At 44.3% G+C, this 23,708-nt stretch overlaps 1 protein-coding gene across 1 annotated transcript in view; it reads right to left on the bottom strand.

Moving 5' to 3' along the window:
* Positions 1–4,415, bottom strand: part of RNF212B (ring finger protein 212B) — a gene marked incomplete at both ends in the record, with an annotated part of 81,037 nt that extends 76,622 nt beyond the window's left edge. Inside the window, one exon of the mRNA XM_089677865.1 lies at positions 4,341–4,415. Coding sequence (XP_089533991.1) covers positions 4,341–4,415 — 75 coding nt within the window. The remainder of the gene's footprint in view (positions 1–4,340) is intronic.
* Between the last annotated feature and the right edge of the window lie 19,293 nt (positions 4,416–23,708).

The raw sequence follows: 23,708 nt of genomic DNA, 5'->3' as shown, positions 1-23,708 counted from the left end.
GCCCCAGTAAGTGAGAATAAGTATGAAATCCGCATGAAGACTCCGCCAGTGTATGACCTCCGCATGGAGACTCCACCAGTGTGTGATCTCCACATGGAGACTCCGCCAGTGTGTTACCTCCGCATGGAGACTCTGCCAGCGTTTGATGCCAGCATGGAGACTCCGCTAGCGTGTGACGGTCGCATGGAGACTCCGTCAGCATGTGACGGCCGCATGGAGACTCTGCCAGCATGTGACGCTCACATTGAGACCCTTCCAAAATGTAGCATTCACATTGAGAGCCCACCAGAATGTGACGTTCATGTTAAAACTCTACCAAAATGCCAGGGGAACATCTCCTCCAGTGAAGATGGTGGCAAGGATACAAGAAAGGATAAGCAGATACTGGTGGTAGGGGATTCAGTTATTAGAGGAACAGAAAGGACAATCTGTCACAAAGACCATGATCGCTGAACAGTATGTTGTTTACCAGGCGCTCGGGTTTGGAACATTGCATATCGGATGGACAGATTGTTGAATGGGACTCAGCCAACAATCAGCTCCAGGAAGATCAAAGAAGGTCTAAAGTAGGGGCGGACTGACAACTCATGGGGCCCCCCGGCAATAGGGGATCATAGGGCCCCCGTGTCCTTGCCCAAACAAAAAAAGCCTATGAAAAATGTACTAGGGGCATCTCATGGGGCCCCCTACTGACCCCGGGCCCTCGGGCAGTGCCCGAGTTTCCAAATGGTCAGTCCGCCCCTGGTCTAAAGTTACCTGTGAGTACTGTTACAATTAGAAGACACCTATGTGAAGCCAAGCTATCTGCAAGAAGCCCCCGCAAAGTCCCACTGTAGAAAAAAAGACATGTGCTGAAGAGGTTACAATTTGCCAAAGAGCACATTGACTGGCCTAAAGAGAAATGGCGCAACATTTTGTGGACTGATGAAAGTAAGATTGTTCTTTTTGGGTCTAGTGGCCGGAGACAGTTTGTCAGATGACCCCCAAACACTGAATTCAAGCCACAGTACACTGTGAAGACAGTGGAGCATGGTTGCGCAAGCATCATAATATGGGGATGTTTCTCATACTACAGTGTTGGGCCTATTTATCGCATACCAGGGATCATGGATCAGTTTGAATACATCAGAATACTTGAAGAGGTCATGCTGCCTTATGCTGAAGAGGAAATGCCCTTGAAATGAGTGTTCCAACAAGACAACGACCCCAAACACACCAGTAAACGTGCAACATCTTGGTTCCAGACCAACAAGATTGACGTTATGGAGTGGCCAGCCCAATCCCCGGATCTTAATCCAATAGAAAACTTGTGGGGTGACATCAAAAATGCCGTTTCTGAGGCAAAACCAAGAAATAGAGAAGAACTGTGGAATGTAGTCCAATCGTCCTGGGCTGGAATACCTGTTCACAGGTGCCAGAAGTTGGTTGACTCCATGCAACACAGATGTAGAGCAGTTCTCAGAAACAGTGCTTATACAACTAAATATTAATTAAGTGATTCAAAGTAAAGGAAAATCTTCAAACATTTTTCAGTTTATATAGTGAATGTTTGAGTTTGTAAAGAAGAATACAAACACTGCTATTTTTCTGAACAGTCTAATATTCACTTTTCTTCAATTTTTTTAGAGGAACAACACACGTTTGATATATTTTTCTTCATGTTTTGATTTGGAATAGAATGTGTAGTGTTCCCAATGCATTTGTGTGTATGGAAATAAAAGCTATTAGAAGGATTTTGACCTTTATTCACTTTTTTTCAACACACTGCTATTATTTTGAACACAACTGTAAGTTGACACACGTTCCATATGTTAGAGTGTTGCAGTGCCATCCATTGTCAATGGTAACTCAACACATCTCTGACACACATGTATTGCAGTGCACATTGCACATCCAGTCAGAAGAAATGATGCGTGTCTAATTTTTGGTCTTTTCTGGTGTGTTGGCAGCCCGTTCAATTTAAAATAATGCAGTGGAATAAACAGCTGTAAATCCCACCTTGCAGCTGGTAACAAATTGATCAGAGGAGGTGCAACTTCGGCAACAGAAAAACTTTAAAGCGCAACTTCAATCCCAATAAAGCTATTTTTAATCCTTATGCTGCTAGCCTTAGTAAATGTTTAGGAAAGTATATTATATTTACTCGTTTTAAACTTTTTTTTTTAGGTTCTTCAGTTACTTCCTGATTCCTAGCCTAGGCAAATATCATACATCCCAGGAGTATTCAGGAGTGGAGGAGGGGCTTTCTCAGCCAAGCACACCGAGCTAAGGGCAGATAGATTCCAGGAAGGAAATGGTACATGATTCATCTGCCCTTACTCAAGATGGCCAAGGGCAGAAATGCTAGGCAAGTGTTTTTCAAAGTATTTCTCAGCAAAATAAAGCATGGAGACATGGATGAATGAGGGGAGTTTGCTTTGAATAGTAAAAATGAATTAAATAGTGTTTTTGGTTTGTGGTGCTCAGATGCAGAGCAGTTCTACTTTAAGTCTGTGGTGACTGGCATTTCTATAATTCAGTGTTTCTCATACTCCTTTCATTTGTGTACCACTACCATATCTTTTGAGCCTCCTGCACAGCTAAAGGGTCAGTCCACCCAAAAGTGATATTTTAGTTACAAGTGGAGTCTACTGGGCTTAGGCACCCACTGGCTTCTTATGTCTTCTGTAGTGTTATTACATTACAATAGTTTCTTGCTCTGTTTCCAATTCTTCTGCTGCATGCATCTTCTAATAAAATGAATCAATTTACCCACAGGCATTACAGTTAATTTGCAGAGGTCCATTTCAACTCAGCATTCTATGTTTCCAGAGCATGGATTCTCAGAAATCAGTAATCTAGGATGAATATCAAATTGTTGCACATTGCTTGATCTAGGGTGAATCCCAGTCTGAGCAAACTGATCCCGCTATCACTATTTATGATAATGCAAACAAAACAGAAGGCTATATTCAATACCAACAAAGCAGATATCACCTTTCATTCTCAGGTTTGCTCTGGGGAAATTAAAGTGTTTGAAAAGCGAATACATTTTTTGAGTAGGATAGAGTTAATGTGAAAGTTCAGTCACAACCTACCTAAGGCTAAACCTGTTCCTACCCCCAATGAAAAACTATTCTATCTACCCTGTGAAAAGATGCTCCAGTCCAGTTCCATGAACTCTCCAGCAGCTGCTTCAGTGAAGAGGAGAGTTGACCAACAACAGCTTCAACTACCTGTGTAGTGACATCACCCATAGGCTTACAATAGGGCATCTGTTGTCAGCTGCCCCTACTCTACACTACAACCGGTGCTGGAACCCGATCATGTGACCAGATCGGAGCGACTTCAGAATAGGTAAGCAAAAGCATCTTTTATTTTACAGGGTAGATAGAAAAGTCTTAGAATAAGGGTAGGAGTTACCATCCCTCTCTAATGCATGTTTTTTCCTGAACCCAAGGGGAATGTTGCATTCCAGTACTGCACCACAACCTTATTCCAAATAATTGGCACACAGTTGTAATGTGATCACATTAATGTCAATTAACGTGTTCATGGCATGGCATTCCAGGTCATGTCACACTACAAAAGGAAGCATGTTATTTTATAGGTAAGTACTTGGAGCTATAAAAACACAGATCAACCCACCTTTTTATACTGCCCCTTGGCTGTTTGTATGAACACTACGCTACTAGTAGTAACAAAGTATATTCTATCTTTCTTTTTCAAACCAGCCCTGGAAAATAGCCGATGGAATCTGATTTAGTACTGGTAAGCTGGCCATACCTGGATCTAAATCCGGCTAGCTCACCAAGGACTGGCTGAATTGTGATCCATGTATGGACAGGATGGTTGCACAGAAATTGATTTACCAATTGAATTCTGTACAGCCGCCCTGTTGATAAATTTTCACTTGATAAGTGCTGTAGACTATAGCCGGCAGCAATGATCAGTGTATTCTGACAGTGGGGAAGTCTCCTCGTCGTCAGAATACAAAAGATAAGTGGGGAGGATTCCCCCTTCCACCTCGAATGTGTGGATGGGAGAATTGAGTAATTTTTTTTTTCAACCTCCTGGCTGAACGAAAGAAAATGAATCATATATGGGCTGCCTTGCTTTCATAATTGAGGCTTTCAAACGAGGAAAGCAATAAAAGGAATAGCAAAGAAAGGTTATAGAAAATGTGAATACAGAAAATAGAGCATTACTTGTTATAGTTCTATTGCAAGTTGAAGTCAAATGTCTTACTAGTACCATACTACTTTGACCACAACATACAGTAATTCCACCGTATACCTAAAGTCTCGATTAAATTTAGAATTGGAAAATCCTTCAGCAGGGTCATTGGCATGCATACTTACATTGTCTGAAATAGGTAGGTATTTGCAAGCAGTTCTGCATACGCTGCAATAATCTGTACAGGGGAGAGCAGACCATGTTAGATATTAACTAAAAATACATGCTGGCTCAGAATGCTGGGGACAGGGTTCAAATACAATTCAGCAGCATCCACAGTTGCATAGCAGACAGGTGTGACGTGGTGAGGGTAGGGTGAGGATCTATTACAAGAAATCATTTTTCGTCCTATATGACTCTTAAAGGCTTTACAGATTTTAGTACATTTCCAATTATTGCTAAAAAGTAATGATATGCAGATAAAACAGAGATAATCACTTAAAGCGGTATTAAACTCAAAAACAAAAATTGTATTTTATTGGCGCTTATCAATTTTTAGATAAGGTGGCTTAGTTTTCTTTTTAGGCTGTTTTTGCCTTAATTTTCCAGTAAGGCTAAGTTTACACTTGTGACTGGGGAGGTAACTTGTTCTTGACTGCGCTATAGCCAAAAGACGGCTACAGCACGGTCTTCTAGTTCTGGGAGGGTGTCCATGGATGTCCACTCGAGAACGTGCTACCCGCGTGCCCCCTGGGGTGCGCACACGGGAGTGCCTGTGATCACTGTGTCTCTTGGACACAGTGCATCACAGACGGAGGTAAAGAGCCAATGACCCCGGCCCTTTACCACATGATCAGCGTGTCTAATGACACGTGATCACTATATGTAAACACTGCAGGTCATCTGGGGGTTGACAGCTCTCCTTCCTTCACAGACGAGTGTGAGGGAAGGAGACATCTGTGCCATCGCAGTGAGTTCACAGTGAATATTCTGCCCAGTGTCACACAGTGCCCGCACTGTCACACAGTGCCCATCACTACTGCCTTATCAGTGCTGCTTATCAGTGCCAACTATCAGTGATCCCTCATCAGAGCGGTTTATCAGTGCCAACTATCAGTGCTCCCTCATCAGTTCTGCTTATCAGTGCCCACTATCAGTGCTCCCTCATCAGTGCTGCTTATCAGTGCCAACTATCAGTGCTGCCTCATCAGTGCTGCTTATCAGTGCCAACTATCAGTGTTACCTAATCAGTGCACATCAGTGCAGGACTCTGTCTCATCAGTGCCCATTAGTGCCGCTTATTAGTGCTGCCTCTTCAGTGGAGCCTCATCAGCACCCATCAGTGCACAACTGTATACCTGAGCACTACCGCCTCATCTTTGCAGCCCCAACTGTGCAGCTTCATCCATACATATCAGTGCCCATAAGTGCAGCCTGATCAGAGCCCATTAGCACCCTTCAGTGCACCCATCTGTGCAGCCACATCACCAACCACCACATCAGTGTAGCTGACCAGTACCTCTACTGGAATCAAACACTAGCTTGTGACACCGTGTGAGCTAGTAGGAAGGGCTTTCCACAAAGGCTGGTGAATACAAGATTGTAAAGAGGGGAGTCGGTGTGTTTGCGGAATAAGGAAGTATTGGCTATGATGTGGAGGGACACACGTGATGTATATTTACTTTCCTCAATTCACAATGACACCTTTGTGCAAATTGACAGAAGAAATGGCCCAGTCCAGAAGCCGAAATGCATACATGAGTACAATATGTTCATGGGGGGAGTTGATCTTAACTACCAGATGATCCAGCCCTACCTTGCAACAAGAAAAACCCACCATTGGTACAAAAAAGTCTCAATGTATCTTTTTAATTTGGCTGTTTATAATTCTTATGTAATTTACCGTAAGTCCATTGAAAGACCCGAAACCTTTCTGAAATACCAAGAGGATATTATCACTGCCCTTTTGTACTCAGAAGGTCCACCAGAAAGAATTCGCTCAGATGCAGTGGGCAGACTCCATGAACGCTGAAAATTTATCAACAGGGCGGCTGAGGTTTGCAGTGGCAAGCATGTTCTGGGTTCTAGTAAGAAGGTCAATAGCTTCTTCTTCATTGGGCAGAGATTTGAGTCCGTCGACTACATAGAAATTCCTTTTGACGAACTGTCTTGCATCAGATCCAAATTCTTTTTCACCCTCTTGATGTCAGGAATGGACTCACCACTGGTGGTGCTGTGGCTCACTTGCTCTGTGGGCTGCAGTACCATCTCCTACCAGAGGGTGCTTTCAGCAGCCAGGGTCTCACTCCTGCCATTAAGCCATCACCTGAGGCTGATTGCAGGAGGTCTATTTAAGCAGGACCAGGCCTGCAATCAGGGCCTTGGTGTTTGTTTCCCATGAGCCCCTGTACCTGGTATCCTGTGAATCTTCTGTTGCCGACCTCTGCATTGTTCCTGACCCTGCTGACCATCTCCTGTTTAACCCCTGGCTTACCTGACCTGAGTTACTGAACCTGGCTTGTGACCCTGACCATTCTCTGCCTGCTCCTCCGGTACCTCACTGCCCGCACGTTGCTGACCTGGCCTGCCTGACTACGCCTCACGCTACCCAGACGATCCATCCATCCATCCTGCATGGATCTGTCCCAGTTACCAGGTCTGCCAGCCTCTTCACGTCAGGCTCCTTTCCCCGCACACCTCTGACGATGCTCTCTACCATTGCCGGACGTACTCAGGGGTTGCGACCTGGTCTCAGTCTGCTCCAAGTCCATCCCCACCATCAGGGGCCCTGGCGAATAAGCAGATTGGGACTTAGACCCCGCGACCTGAGGAACCCCGTGCTGTGGGCTGCTAGAGACACCGCCAGGCGGTGCTAACAGTCCCAAACGGCCTGCCTGACCATTCCACCTCTCCAGCCCTGACTACACCTGTGTTCCCACACATTTCTGGTCATACCCAGATCCCTAACACTTGAACTGTTTTCCTCAGTCCATAAATTGCTACTGCAGGAGAAGGACTGTTACCAAAAACATGTACCTTCATTCGATAATCTATGACTTCATCGTTGACATCATTATTGCGGTACCATCGGAACCTGAGAAAGTTTCTGTAGTCTTCACAGACAATGAAACTGTGGAACATCTGCTGAATGTCAGCCATAACAACAATTGGCTCTTGTCTGAAGCAAAGTAAACCTCCTACGAGATTGTTGTTCAGATTAGGCCCAGTGAGAAGATTGTCATTTGAGGGAGACGCCTTCATAACGAGCACTTGAGTCAAAGACCACCCTAATTTGATCAGGCCTGCGAGGATGGTAGACCCCAAAGTATGGTAGATACCAACATTCTTCTCCTTCCATAAGAGGCGGTGCAGGCTAAGCATGATCTCTCTCAAACACCTTCTGCATAAAGTCCACAAAGTGCTTTTTCATCTCAGGTTTCTGGTTCAAACTGCGATTTAAAGAAACAAACCGTGATTCTGCGTGTACCCTGGTGTTTGATAGTCTCTTTCTTGGGGTAAGAAATGGTAGAGGTGCTACCAAACTGTTGGAATCATCTTTGTGGAACTCTTTACTCATGGTTTTCAAGAATTCTTTGTCTTCTATGGTAGCTGCCAACTCATTGTCTTTAGTGGTTACCTCGAACACTGTGTTGCCGATGTTGTCATCCCAGAGATTAAGAGCTTTCTTATTGTCTTGTATGATGTGCTGTTGTGCACCTTTATCAAACAGTCTTTCTTTCACAATATATTTATGTGGTCATTGTGCAGAACAAGTTGTTCGTCCATTTGAGAGGAAATGTGTTTTAAAGGAAGAGACTGAGTAGGACCTCCTGTCCTTGTCTAGGCAGACATTGCCTATGATGACCCATCCTGGATCCAGACGCTGAGCATAGGGTGCATTGTGTGGACCGTTGATTTGATGACGAACTTTGTGCACCCTTAGGATGTCTCGACCAAGTAACAGCAGGATATCGGCCCTTTCATCGAGGGCTGGTATTTGGTTGGCTATGAGCTTTAAGTGAAAATGGTGAAAAGCAGCTTCAGGAGTAGGGATCTCCTCTTTGATGCTTGGAATCTGGTTGCACTCAGTGATAATGGGCAAAGATATATCCACATTGTCATTCAGAGGAGCAACTACAAGACCACTGGCTCTCCTACCTAAGACTTCTGTAGTGCTTAGAGTATAAGGCAGAGCATCTCCAGTTATGTTCAACAGTTCAAAAAACTGTGTTCTTGCAAGAGATCTGTTACTCTGATCATCCAGAATAGTATACAGTCTTATGGCCTTTTCAGGTCGACCTTTGGAGTATACACAGACCAAGCATATCTTTGCACAGGATTTGTCGCAGAAGCCTTCTCCACAGACCTCTGTACATGTAGAGAACACTGGGGTGGTAGGTGCTGTTTGATCTGGGCGCTTCCCGCCTTGCTTTGCTTCAGGAAGATTGTAAGCGTAGTAGAGTTGTGCGAATATTGATGAAGAGCTTGCACATGGTCATCACTGTCACACTCTATACACTTGATGATCGCTTTGCAGTCCTTTGCAAAGTGTTCTGTGGAGGCACAGCATTTGTAGCAAACCCCAAATTTCTTCAAAAGTTCCTTACGTTCTTGGAGGGTTTTCTTTCTGAAGCCGATATATTTCTTAAGTGGATGAGGTTTGTTATGTATTGGACACTGGCGATTTGGGTCCTCAATTCTCTTGTTTTGCTCAGTCTTTTCAAGAACTGTAGCAGGTGCAGGTAGAACAGTAGTCCTTTTCACTAACGCTGGACCTCTACGGTCTCTGTGCAACATACGTGTGTTCGTAGGTCTTGGAGAGAGTATACTGAGAAGGTTACAGTCACCATATGAGAAACTTGGGTCATTCTTAGTGTCAATTCTTTTGATGAACTTGCAGAAGTAGGAAAAAGGAGGAAAGTCAACTCTATGTTCTTCCTTATACTTTGATCCAAGCGCTGCCCATCTTTCTTGAATTCCATATGGTAGCTTGAGAACAATAGATTTGATGCCATGAGAAGTGTCAAGGTAACTGAGACCAGGTAAGTTGATGTCAGCCTTAGCAATTTGAAGCTCTAAGAGAACATCGCTGAGTTCTTGAAACTTTAGATTGTCGCTAGCAGAAATCCTTGGGCAGCTTTGCAACCTTTTGAATAAAGCATCTTCAATGGCCTCTGGGCTGCCAAAGGTATGTTCAAGTCTGCCCCAAGCAGCATTAAGGCCTGCGGCAGGGTTGTCAATATGAACTGCTTTGAGCCTCTTGATGCGTTCACTAGACTGGGGACCTAGCCATCTGATGAGTAGATCTAATTCCTCTGTGGCATTGATGTCTAGGTCACTCATTGTGGCCTTAAAAGTGGATTTCCAGCCTCTGTAATTTTCAGGCTTGTCATCAAACTTGATGAGGCCTGTCTTAACAAGCTCTCTGCAGAGAATGTATTTAGCAAACTGTGACATATCCGTGTTTTCATATTTTGGGTGCATGACTGCAGGTGGAACAGAGTTGGTTGTGACGGTTGGTGGACTTACGTGGAGTGATTTGGGAACATATGGTGCTGCTAAGGCATTCAATGCCGGAGCTGGCTTAGAGTCCATTTGCATGTTGGTTTGTAGAGTAGTGCGTTTACTAGGAGGTACTCTGTTGGTGCCAAAGTATGATGGACGGTCTATTAAACACACACCAGTGTCTGCGGCTAGCTGAGATGCTGCAGTCTGATGTATTGGAGGATACAAGGGCAAATGGTTCTGAGGTACGGTAGATGCAGAGAAGAGGCTTTGATGGAGTACTTTGGCTGTTGTGACAGGGAGTTGACGTTCTGGAGAGGTGTGTGAAGAATCTTAGACATAAGATACAACTGAGTGTCTGGAACTGTTGTCTCTTTCGTTTTCACTAGCGGCTTGTTCTAAGACCCTTAACCTTGCCACGGCTGTGGCATGCTCACATTATTTTTCCAAAACTTAAATTTCTGCCTTTTGGCGTGCGGCTTCAGCTTCTTTCTCTGCTTTCTTATATGTGGCCTGAGACTCTATTTCTCCTTTCATTTGGGCAAAATCTGTCTGAATTTTAGAAACTTCAGCATCAGCACGGGCTTATATTAGTTGTTGACTGAGTGTAGAAGACCTTGATTGTAGGGATTTGAAAGATCTTGAGGAGGGTCTAGTAGACGCAGAGCGATAAGATCTGGATTCGTGGAGCTGTGTTATTCTCACTTCTGCCTTTGTCTTTGTTCGCACCACTAAATTGTCTCTTTCAAGATTGAGCTCCTCAAAACTCATTAATTCTTCCAATGACCTTTGAGTGTTGTACCGCTTTAACAGAGCAATATATTTAACACACAGTCTTTGATAATTCTCATAAGCAACATTCTCTTGCTGGATAGCGCCCTCTAGTTGTATTGGCTCAAGATTGTTGGGAGAGAGAAGACATGCATTTAACAGTATTAGACCATAAGTCATTAATAATAGACAGCAATTCTAACTTGTCAGCATTAAGATTTTCTTGCACTTTCCAGGTTGGATTTCTTAAACGTTTTTCTCTGGATGAAGCTCTGATTGTGGTTGTGTATTGGTTTCCCCAGACTGTATATTACTTTCCTGAAACATCATATTAGCAAGGAGATGGGTTGATAGAAAGTTTACAGAGAAATGTATCACTTTTTCAGTGGGTGAGTTCAGGTTTCCTAGGCAATGATTGCAGAAGGCTTTCTTTTTTCTTTCTTATAAGTTCACAGGCAAGAGTTGTGGTAATGTATACAGATGCATTGAATAAACTTGCAGTTGTAAAACATTCACATCAATAATTTGTCCTGACACAGATGAGTGTTATGCTGGGATATACTTGGAGGCATGTACAGACTTGTGTAGAGATAGCTGCACTCTCTATAGCTGTTATATCCAGTATCCATATAACATCTCACTTTGTATTCTAGCTAGCAAGGATTCTTATGAAGACATTTCACTGATCCTTTGACTAGTGAGGATCCTATGAAGCATTCCACTGATCTTTTGACTGTTCTGTCTCTCAAATCTAAGCATTGAAAGTGTGATCTCTGTAACTTACAGTTCTGATGAGATAGCGATAACATCAACCTCAGTTGGATACCACAGTCAGTGACTCAATCAATAAGACATCTTGTAGATCTTGTGAAGTTTATTCCATAAACTGAGAGAATCTTACAACAATAAACATTCAATAGGTCAAAAGATCATAATGTTTCCTGCTCCATGACATGAGGCTAGAGCTGCAATGCATTTTTGGGAAAGGGGGAGGGCTATCTATACAGTATTAACTAAACCAAAGGAAAGGGAGGAGCAGACACAAAATATAGAAATACTTAAAGGCATATAACAGTCAATATGACAGTCATGTGAAACATGACACTTGTACTGTATATTTTTTAACCAGTATCCAGTCAGGAAAGGCTGACTTGCCACTTGCAGCTTATTTGACTAAGAAAAAAAAAGTACTCATCATCTCCCCAAGTAATCCACTGATTCGAATGGGTGCAATGTAGGCGCTATGCTAACATTTTTTGCAGAAGAAGTAGGTACAGTATAAATGGTAAAATCCATTAAAATCAGTAGGTTTCCCAGTAAGGAGCAGTGCTGGCTTTCTACATAGGCAAAGAAATGTAAGAAAACCTGAGGGTGACTGTTAACAGATTAGTTGGGTCTGAGAGAGATGATCCCTGACACTAGCCATCACTTCCAATCTCAGGGATTTACACTTTTTCAGTGACAGTAAAATATGTCTTTAAACATAGATTTTGTAAACAAATATTCCAGTGATGACTAAGGCTGGCCATACATTATACAATTTTCTGACAATTCTCTGTACAATTTCCTTTACATTTACCTTCAACTATGTAGTGAAAGGGCCTGCCTAATTGGATACAATTGAAAGTGTTGTTTAGGTTTGACCTCATATTATATGCTTTTTGCTAAATCTAAAGGAAAATAGTACAAGAAAATTGTATCATATATGGCCAGCCTTAGCCCTGGTTTACACCGGTGCAACTTCAGGTTTGATATGCAATTTGTACCTGAAGTCGCGCCAAATGTATTTCTATAGCACTGTGTCAGGCTAGGTTCACATCTGTGCAGCCACACCACCCACAAAGAGAAATGCGGACCCGCGGGCAGGTGCCATTAGTTCTAATGGCATGCTGCCCGCACTGGAAAACGCAACCATATTGGGAACCAAGGTTCCTGTGTGGGCTGCCTTTTTGGAAGAAGTGCAGGGACTTCTTCTCTGTGTGTCACGGGGCATGGGAGTCTATTCAAATAAATGGGCTCTTGTGCCTGCGCAAAACGCGACCCGCACAGCCACTTATATGTGAACCGGGGCTTAATCAGTGCTATTTGAATTAACGCAATTTCAAAAATAGTTCCTACACTTTTTTTCCGATTTCATCGTGACTTGTATTAACGCAGTGAAATCAAAGGTACAAATTGCACTGATTTGTGGCTTTGAAATCGCACTACTTTAACCACCTCCCACCCGCCATATAAGGAAATGACGGGCGCAAAGTGGTTCTCTCGTTCTGGGAGGACGTCATATAATGTCTTCCCATTCTAACCGTGCATGCGCGGCTCTGGGAGCACACAACGCGGCGATCGGCGGTGCGCTGTATCCCCCAGACACAGTGGATCACCGATCAACGGAAAGAGCCAAAGATTTCGGCTCGGTCTTGTGATCAGCTGTGTCCAATCACAGCTGATCTCATGTAAATAGGGAAATGCCGGTTATCGGCATTTCTCTCCCCACGAGCTGTCACGATGACAGCTCGAGAGGAGAGGAGAGCCGGTAATCGCCATTCCTCGGAGGGGACATCTACACTGATCATCAGGGCACTGATGATCAGTGTAGCGTCAGCAGTGCCACCTGTCAGTGTCCATCAGTGCCAGCTGTCAGTGCTCATCAGTGCCACCTGCCAGTACGCATCAATGCCACATCAATGCCACATATCAGTGCCTACCAGTGCACATCAATGCCACATATCAGTGCTCATCTGAGCTGCCTTTCAGTGTCACCTATCAGTGCCAGACAGTGCCTCCTATCAATGCCAGTCAGTGCCACCTATCAGTGCTGCCAATCAGTGCCACCTATCAGTGCCAGTGAGTGCTACCTATCAGTGCTAGTCAGTGCCGACTATCAATGCGCATCAGTACCGCCTATCAGTGCCTGTCAGTGCTGCCTATCAGTGCCACCTATCAGTGGCAGTCAGTGCCGCCTATCAGTGCCAGTATATATGAGTGCTGCCTTTCAGTGCCCATCAGTGATGCCTGTCAATGCCCATCAGTGCCTCCTCATCCATGCCACCTATTAGTGCCCATCACTGCAGCCTCATTAGCGCATATCAGTGAAGGAGAAAAATCACTTATTTACAAAATTTTAAAACAAAAACCAAGAAAAAACTTTTTTTTTTCAAAATTTTCAGTTGTTTTTGGTTTGTTTAGCAAAGAATAAAAAACCCAGAGGTGATTAAATACCACCAAAAGAAAGCTCTGTCTCAAAAAAGGATAAAAATTTCATATGGGTACAGTGTCGCATGACCACGCAATTGTCATTCAAAATGCAACAGCACTAAAAGCTGAAAATTGGCCTGGGCAGGAAGGGGGTATAAGTGCCCTGTAGGCAAGTGGTTAAGTGAAGTAGCGCAACTTCAAAGTCGCATTCAGTGTGAACCAGGGCTTATTGTATATAATGGGAGCAAAAAGTAAAATTCACACTAACAACCGGCTATTATCAGTTACTATTCAGAGTTGTTTTTTTTTTAGATACTGTATATAGAGCATTCAGACAAATGCTTAAATTGCTTTAGTTTATTATATATCGACTTACAGTCAGCATCCTTAGTATTAGGAAAGTCATGTAAGTACATGTACTAGGGCACAGGGCAGTACAATTCTGTCCTGAGTCACTCTCAACATAACTGCAGTCTTCAGCATTTAATCAGCAGAGTTCTCATTCTCATCAGCAATTATCTTGACTCCTTTTAACCCTCAACCCACCTAAAGCCAGAAGAAACCAGAAAAGAAAGAGATAAAAGTTGAAGTTTAGCCTGGGAGGATGTCATGGTAGACTTTGTGCACTAAGTTTTGATCAATATCGTATTGTCTGCTAACACGTAGAAGAGCAACGTACCCCTGCCACCCCAGAAACCTTCCCAACTGCCTAATGATTACTGCAACTAAGCAGCTTTGAAGTGCAGCACAGGCTGACAATCAGATGACTAGGGATTAGTGGAATCATACAGAAGTAGGTCTGATGTGGAGAAAGTAATATCATGCACAAAATTATGACCACAGGAAACACAAACCTCAGTATAGCTGCACACAAGTCTGTCATCATGTTACCCTGCTCCACTGTCTGATCCTTTTACAGCAACAGATATAGTTGGTGTTAGTGAGCTAAATAAAGGACTGTAGATTCCCTGAAGCTAGAATTTTCTTAATTGAATTATTTTATCTCTAGCATTTCAATCAACAATCTAGTTTCTAGCGTGTATATCGGGTCACCTTAAACTGAACTGTAAGCCGTGTACCGGGGTGGGCTCCCCAGGATACAGTGAAGTCACGAACGAGGAAAGCAATCCCAACACCAGCTTTTGCCACAACAGAATTTTACTTAGATGTGGCAAATAAACACAGCCCCAAATGCTGGGAACATACAATATATTTACATACACCCAGCCCAAAGGCTGAGACCCTTGTGCTGCTGATGGATGAAGGTAGAAAGTTTAGTTATTTACCTACTGGCGGGCACTAATAAGCTGCCACACCTTACCTGTTATTACCCTAAAAGAGCAGGAATCAGTGTATGGGTGTATGGTATGGGCTAGCCTGCGGTGCAGCACAACAGCTTACAATCTTACACAAATCTACAGTATTCCCTCTCCCATAACTGGTCCTGTAGCACGTGCCTGAGTATTCCTTCTGAGCAAAACACCAGTCTGGCTTGAGTTTGTAGGATTTTATCAGCTCTCCAATGTGAAATGTCACTTTAAGGAGGTGCGTGCACAATTCTTACTGACCCGGGTCTGTATTTCATCTGCTGATGACTCTGAACAGAACAAAAGTCTCTCCACTACTCTTGCGATGTTATCAGCAATGTATGTTGCTTTGCTCCTCTGTCCTCATCAGCTTCCTGGCAGCAAATCTTCCCCTCTTTGGACAGGATTAGCGTCTTGAACACCATCAGCTTTACTCAATGGGATTTCTGATTATGGAGGGCAGTCTTCACAGCTGGATGGCAACGGATTCTCCGATCACACAGCCCCCCTTCTCTCTCTCAAGCATGGCTGCTCTCTCTCCTTTTTCCTGTTCACGCTCCAAGTGTCAAACCCCACCCCTTCATGAATAAGGGGTGCAGTCTGAGTCTATGCAGTCTGAGGCTGTGTTAGAACAAAACAGCGACATCTTGTGGCTAAACTGCAGAATGTCAGTCAGAACATTTTTAATTTACTTCAATCAGTGTTCAAACAAAGAAAGCTGTTTCCCCATCTCATAGAACCTTTTACAAACATGAACTGTTGCAGACAGGAAGTCTGAATTCTCAGTAGCTCTTGTGAAATAGGCAGCTAAATGTATAGCCAAATCTTAACTCTTCCTGTAAATCTGCATTTGACTATACCCCTCCCAAGTCACATCATTAGACAGTAAGGCCATCTTTTATATCAAAGAACCAATAGGGAGGCTCAGGAGATGGTAACAGTTTGGTAACAGTTTTTACCATTTTGCAATTACCTTTAGCCATGCTTGTACTTTTGCAGATGATGACCTATGTTTATTTAGTTTTTCATTATATTGCCAGTCTATATTTCCCCGGTTTGTGGCACATTCATTTGAAAGAGCTATGCCAAAGCTACTGCTGAACCTCAGTCAATTTCAATTTTAGATTTCTCCTACATCCATTGCCTGCAGGCAATATCTGCTATTAGATTTATAAACAAAATGGGGAGATTTGGGGACACAGAAAGAAAAGGAGGAGTCAAAATCGGGGTACCCGAGAAGTGGAGGATCGAGGCCGCTCTGTGCAATACCACTACACAGAGCAGGTGAGTATAACATGTTTGGTATTTTAATTAAAAAAAAAAAAAAGTTTACTTTAGAAATACTAAAAACTGGTGCACTCAGAACCTGCTGAAGCTGTGCATAGTAGCCAATTAGCCTCTAAAGCAGTGCATACATGGGTTGAATTCCACGGGATTTTTTCGAACAAAAACATTGTTCATTATGTAATCCGATGGTGCCACCAATGATTTTGAAAATTGGTTGTTTTTCACAAATGTTCCTGCATGCCTGATAAACTAAATGGGGAGGAACCACGAAAATCTGCCAGTGCCATTGCCTCACTAACAGAGCGAAAATTGACCGAATATACTTAGGTCCAATTTTCGAACGAAAAAACTAAAATCGACCTATGTATGGCCGGCCTTACTCCAGCTTGTTCAATTAAGATTTGACAATAAAACTTGGCAACTGACTGGTTTCTTTGCAGAGCCGCAGCAGATGTTGCACCATACAGTTTTAGTAAATATTCCTCATAGTCACAACGGGAGAGTAATGAACTTGCTGTTGCTTATTAGGGCTGTATCAGATGTCTGAGGTAGAAATTTAAAGTGATACAAAAGCTAAAAACAATTTTTACCTTAAAGTGATACTAAAGTCTTTTTTTATACTTACCTGCTGTGAGCAGTGGTTTTACACAGAGCAGCGCGGATCCTCCTCGGGTCCCCCGCCGGCACTCCTGGCCCCTCCCTCCTGTCGGGTCCAAGCAGGCGCACTCCTGAGCTGTGGTTTTACGTGTCCATTTAACACACAGAGCTGCTGCTTGGTCCCACCCCCTCCTGATTGGCTTACTGGCTGTGACTGACAGCAGCGGAACCTAATGGCTGCCACTGCTGCCTCAGCCAATCAGGAGTGGGAGTCCCCGGAGAACCAAGGCTCTCAATGACATTGCTAGCACGGGATGGGGCTCAGGTGTTAGGGGGTGCAAGGGGGGCTGCTACACACAGAAGGTTTTTACTTACATGCATAGAATGCATAAAGGTAAAAAAAATGGGAGCCTTTAGAACCACTTTAATACATTCCTTGCATAAGGGTAAAAAATGTTTTATATTCCTTTGTGCTCTCCATTCCCTGTGTGAAGGGGAAGACAGGGAAGAATATATCCAGCTGCATCTCTTCTCCCCTCTCTTCCTCATAACATAGGGCCACAATTAGGAGGAAGTGGGGGGAGGGGCTACGTCACGCTGTGTGTCACACAGCTTGTGAGCACGCAGACACTGTGTGCCCCCCATAGCAAATGTCTTGCTATGGGGGACACAGAAAGAAGAGGAGGAGTCAAAATCGGAGTACCCAAGAAGTGGAGGATCGAGGCCGCTCTGTGCAATACCACTACACAGAGCAGGTGAGTATAACATGTTTGGTATTTTAATTAAAAAAAAAAAAAGTTTACTTTAGAAATACTAAGATTATTCCTTAAATACATGTAATACTTGTACTAAACCAGTGGTGGTCAACATACTTGATATAGGGGCAGCGGCGTCCCTAGGCAGGTGCGGGGGGTGCGCGCCGCAACGGGTGAGACCTACTGCATGGGGTGACACCGGACCTGCTCCATGAAAAGGTAAGTTGTAAAGCAAGCTGATGGGTTTCTTTACAACTTACCTTTTCGTGGAGCGAATCCGGTGTCACCCCGTATAGGTTGCATACCGACGATCCCTGTAGGATGGATCAGATCTGCAGATTGGCGAGCATAATGGATTGGACTCAGATCCATTATGCTCAATCCGCAGCTCCGAACCATCCTGCGGGGATCGTCGGCATGCAACCTATACGGGGTGACACCGGACCCACTCCACGAAAAGGTAGGTTGTAAAGAAAGCCGACGATCCCCGCAGGATGGATCGGATCTACGGACTGGGGAGCATAATGGATCGGAGTCCGATTCATTATGCTCAATCCGCAGATGCGATCCATTCTGCGGGGATCGTCGGAGGGGGTGTCACCAAGTGTTATCGCACCGGGTGACACCAACCTTATATAGGGGGACTCATTTGCAACAGTGGCATACCCAAAGGGCCACACATAATATTCAGTGAATGTAATGCTACAGAAGGCTGGCAGAGATTGAAGGCAGGGAACAATATATGATCAGAGGCTATGGGCCTGCTACAGGACATGGTCAGAGACTGCAAACATGGAGTTGGTGATTGGGGACATTTTTCAAGACACAATCACAGATTGGAGACATGTTACATGAGACTGCTAGAGATCAATTATATGAAATCCTCTTTACAAATCAATGTTTTCACATTTGTGCTCCCTACAGCCCCTCAAAAATTTAATTGTGCCACATTTTATATTTCATCAGGTTTCATTATATAAAACATAAAAATGAGAAAAGGGATGGACAGCACAGAAAAAAATAAGACAATGTGATAGAAATAAACCAGAGCAGCAAGCCTAAAGTATATTTTTCCCTTCACTGGCATTAACCCCTTCCTGACTGCCCTGGTGTCCCTTTAAAAAGTTCTGAACAACCAGGAGGCGAGAATGATTGGCAATCGTGATCACTGTGATTGGCTGTCACAGTGGTCACATGATCAGGAGCTGGTCCTGCCAGCTACCGATCATTATTCTGGACTAGGAGCTGTCTGATAGCTCAGTCTCTGTGCTGAGAGCACACGATTGAGCGTGCTCTCAGCACAGAAGCATCAGCCACCCAGCAATGCATATGTGCGGCGTGTGAGCATTAAAGCCCACCCCTTTGCTACTGCAGATATGTGTCACACAGGCAGCAACATGTTAAAAAGTATCAAAACACAAACAATTACTGACTGCAGGAGCCCTGGGTGTGTCAAAGTAGGTGCCAAAAGGCCGCATGCAGGCCCAATGTACCGGACACTCGTGCATGTGTGTAATTATATCAATACATCAGAACTAACTGCAATTAAAGCCACCATCAAAACCAAAATTTCCAGCTATAATGAAAATAAAATTGCTTCCTCCCTCCTCCAAAAGACCTTGGTAACCAATTGTTAGGTCTAAGCTGAATGTTACTTAACGACTCCAGCAGCACTTCTGTGGGAAGGTGAGTGCTGTGTGACACCGGTGAAATATTATAGTGGCAAGTAGGGAAATTAATAGACCAGTGCAGCAGCAGGCTACGAGGGACCAGCTTTTGCCTTTCCCTGGATCAGCTTTACCTATAAATGTTAGTATCCAGTTATAGTCTGTGTATCTAAGAAATAATCCCGGCCTTTTTTAAAACAATCCACTGAGCTGGCCAGAACCAACTCTTGAGGGAGTCTATTCCACATTTTCACAGCTCTCACTGTGAAGAAACCTTTCCGTGTTTGGAGATTAAATTTCTTTTCCTCCAGACATAAAGAGTGCCCCCTTGTCCTCTGTGATGACCTCAGGGTGAATAGCTCTACACTGAGTTCACTATATGAACCACTGATGTATTTATACATGTTGATCATATCCCCCCTTAATCTCCTCTTATCAAGAGAGAATAAATTCTGTTCCTCTAATCTTTCTTCTGATCTCTTCCATGCCTTTTATCAGTTTGGTTGCCCGTCTCTGTACTTTCTCCAGTTCCCTAATGTTCTTTTTGTGAATTGGTGCCCAAAACTAAACTGCATATTCCAGATGAGGTCTTACTAATGATTTGTACCGGGGTAATATGATATCTCTCTCTCTGTAATCTATATCTCTTTTAATACAAGAGAGGATTTTGCTCACTTTAGGAACCGAAGCTTGGCATTGCATGCCATTATTAAGCTTGTGATCTACCAGATCCTTCTCCACCATTGATTCCCCCAAATGTCCAAAATGGCCGATGCGCCACTTCCTTAAGGCAAGTGTTGTTGGACGCAGAGGAGAGGAACCGGAAGTGGCGCGTCGGCCATTTTGGATATTGGAAATCCGCATGTCATACAAACTGGAAGCTGCTCGGCAACCCTAGAGGTTTGAAGGGCATGGGAATATGCTTTTGGAATGTTATGTTAATGTAAGCAGTTTAATAAAGTATATGTATTAAATTTTGAAACGGAATTACACTATATATATTTTATTCATATATCACTCGCATGGAGCATGAGTACTTTGGAGTCCTATGGGGTACTCCCTAAAGCCATGGTGACATTCAGGAAAATGTGGTGGATGACATCGTAAGGAGTACTTTTCAGGCTTGGAGGAAAGTTGTGGAAGTGTGCTGCCAATCTCTGCAATATTGATAAGGCATTTTTTTGTTTGTGTTTTGGTAAGGGTATATATGCCTTACACTTTAGAAGTGTACACTGTATGGTCACTTGGATTATTGTATTCACAGAGTGACGCACTGACGGTTTTGACACAGTGTTCACATTTTTCACTATATTAATTTTGCACAATTTTTTGAAGTTGCACAAATGCATATGGCATTTGGGTATGATATTTAATTTATTAAGTTAATGCAGTATATGAGTTTTCTTTCTTTTGAGGTACATTCTTTCCTTTTGGGAGCCACTGGAGGGGCTCAGCACCAAAGGATCTCATAATTTGCATTATTTTGGACACAAAGTTTTTGGAGTGACTTTAATTTATATAATTTTTGGACACGAGTGACTTCTATATTTTTGAAATTTTTTTTATATATATTCTTATATAATTTTTTTTCTAATTCCTCTTTGTATTTAATTTTATTGGTTATTTTTGGATTTATTTTTATTTGGGTTCATTATATGTGTATTAGTATAAGTTGAGGGTTATTTATTTACATATTGGATTTTTTGTGTTAATCCCCCATTATTATCACTGTCCAAGCACTTGCAGCCCTTTCGATCTGTACAAGGAGCTAAGTCTCTACCTCCTCATTAACACTGGGAGGCTTATTGTCAGCAACTGTGGTAGTGAGCTCGTTGATCCACAACTTGGGGTTCCCCAGGGTGCGGAGTCTAAGCCCCAGCCTGCTTGTTCACCAGGGCCCCTGATGGTGGGGATGGACTTGCAGCAGACTGGGACCAGGTTGCGGCCCCCCAGTTACAAACAGCTGAGGCAGAGGAGACCGCTAGCGGGAGCAGGGTGCAATGAAAGAAGACACAGGGAAGCCAGTAGGCAAGCTGAGGTCAGGACAGGCAGAAAACAAGCAAGGTCAGAACGAAGTTGGGGTCGGTACACAGATAGACTATAGGATTCACAGTAGAAACACAAGGGAGCTCCAACAAGACGTTGCTCAGGCAAAGTGGGACAGACTGAGCATGTCTGAAATCAGGGGTCCTCAAACTTTTTAAACAGGCGGCCAGTTCACTGTCCCTCAGACCATTGGAGGATCAGACTATAGTTTAAAAAAAAAAACTATGAACAAATGCGGACACAGTACAGGAGATGACCAGAGACTGCGGACATAGTACATGAGATGACCAGAGACTGCAGACATAGTACAGGAGATGACCAGAGACTGCAGACACAGTACAGGAGATGACCAGAGACTGCGGACATAGTACATGAGATGACCAGAGACTGCAGACATAGTACAGGAGATGACCAGAGACTGCAGACATAGTACAGGAGATGACCAGAGACTGCAGACATAGTACAGGAGATGACCAGAGACTGCACACACAGTACAGGAGATGACCAGAGACTGCGGACACAGTACAGAAGATGACCAGAGACTGCAGACACAGTACAGAAGATGACCAGAGACTGCGGACACAGTACAGGAGATGACCAGAGACTGCGGACACAGTACAGGAGATGACCAGAGACTGCGGATATAGTACAGGAGATGGCCAGAGTCTGCGGACATAGTACAGGATATGATCAGAGACTGCAGACACAGTACAGGAGATGACCAAAGTCTGCGGACAGACAACGGCGGCGAGAATACTGGGCCGCCGCTGCATAAGACGCACAGACATTTCCCCCCAAGTGTGTCTTATAGAGCGAAATAGTGCCCCATCATTGGTGTCAGTGGGAGGAATAGTGCCTCATCATTGGTGTCAGTGGGAAGAATCGTGCTCCATCATTAGTGTTAGTGGGAGGAATAGTGTCCCATCATTGGTGTCAGTGGGAGGAATAGTGTCCCATCATTGGTGTCAGTGGGAAGAATAGTGCCCCATCTTTGGTGTCAGTGGGAGGAATAGTACGTCATTGGTGTCAGTGGGTTGGGAATAGTGCCCCGTCATTGGTGTCAGTGGGGGGGGGATAGTGTCCCAACATTGGTGTCAGTGGGAGGAATAGTATCCCATCATTGGTGTCAGTGGGGGAAGGAATAGTGTTCCATCGTTGGTGTCAGTGGGGGGTGGAATAGTGTCCCATTGTTAGTGTCAGTGGGGGGGTGGAATAGTGCCCCACCTTTGGTGTCAGTGGGGGGGTGGAATAGTGCCCCATCATTGGTGTCAGTGGGGGGGTGGAATAGTGCCCCATTGCTGGTGTCAATGGGGGGGAGGAATAGTGCCCCATCGTTGGTGTCAGTGGGGGGAAGAATAGTGCCCCATCATTGGTGTCAGTGGGGGGAGGAATAGTGCCCCATCATTGGTGTCAGTGGGAGGAATAATGCCCCATCATTAGTATCAGTGACACCAATGATGGGGCACTATTCCTCCCACTGACACCAATGACACTTAACTTGCTGACCCCTGTTCCAGCATGGTGCTGCTGCAGCCAGCATACCTGGTTGCAGCAGCACCACCTGCACGGCACACTTACCTGTCAGCTGTCCTTCATTCCGGCCTCTCCCTCACTCGATGTTCGCGGGGCCACTCGGCTCCGCCTCCTCGCAGATGATTGGCTGCCTGTGTGCCTTTCCTGAGCTACAGTTCTGGCGCCCAATCACCAGTGAGGAGACAAAGCCCAGCGGCAGCGTGAACATCAAGTGAGGGAGTGGCCGGAGTGAATGAAGGAGCAGCACTTCCTGGAGTGGATCGTCGTGGGACTGGGTCACGGAGCCAGGTAAGATACAGCAGCCCCCTGCCCGCCGCTGTACTTAGTGTCCCTTCCTCGCGGCAAATAAGAGAGGAAGGGACACTAAGTGCAGGGGGCTGCTGGCAGGCCAGATAAATGTCCTCGGCAGGCCGCATGTGGCCTGTGGGCCGTAGTTTGAGGACCCCTGTCTTAAATAGACAAGCAAGCTAGGAGGCGGCCCAGTAAGTGATGAAAGTGAAGGACATAAAACCCAGAGGATAGCAGATGACACCCACAGAGGAGCACAGACAAACACACATGTGAACGAATCAAGAGCAGCAAGGAGGTAAGAATAAACACACAAGAGGCTGCAGGCTAACTTGTGACACTTATAACAAACTCCAATGATTACGTTTGTAGTATGCACCCCCATGTTCCACCCATAATGCTTCAGCCTCAACACATTCGCCATCAACTAGGTCCTCCTTCACACTCGCTCTGTGATCATTTCTCACATAAGACAGACACCACCACCTTTCCTTTTTACCCTGTCTCTCACAAAGAGAACATAGCCAGGAATATTAATGGCGCAGGCAAGTGAAGAATGAAGAAAAGATTCAGCAATACCAATTAAAATTATAGTTCTCTTCATG

Source organism: Staurois parvus, unplaced genomic scaffold, assembly GCF_062004578.1.
Source record: "Staurois parvus isolate SC_StPar_1 unplaced genomic scaffold, SC_StPar_1.0 ptg000193l, whole genome shotgun sequence".
Taxonomy (NCBI): Eukaryota; Metazoa; Chordata; class Amphibia; order Anura; family Ranidae; genus Staurois; species Staurois parvus.
The sequence above is the reverse complement of the archived record's forward strand: the minus strand, read 5'-3'. Positions and strand labels throughout refer to the sequence as shown.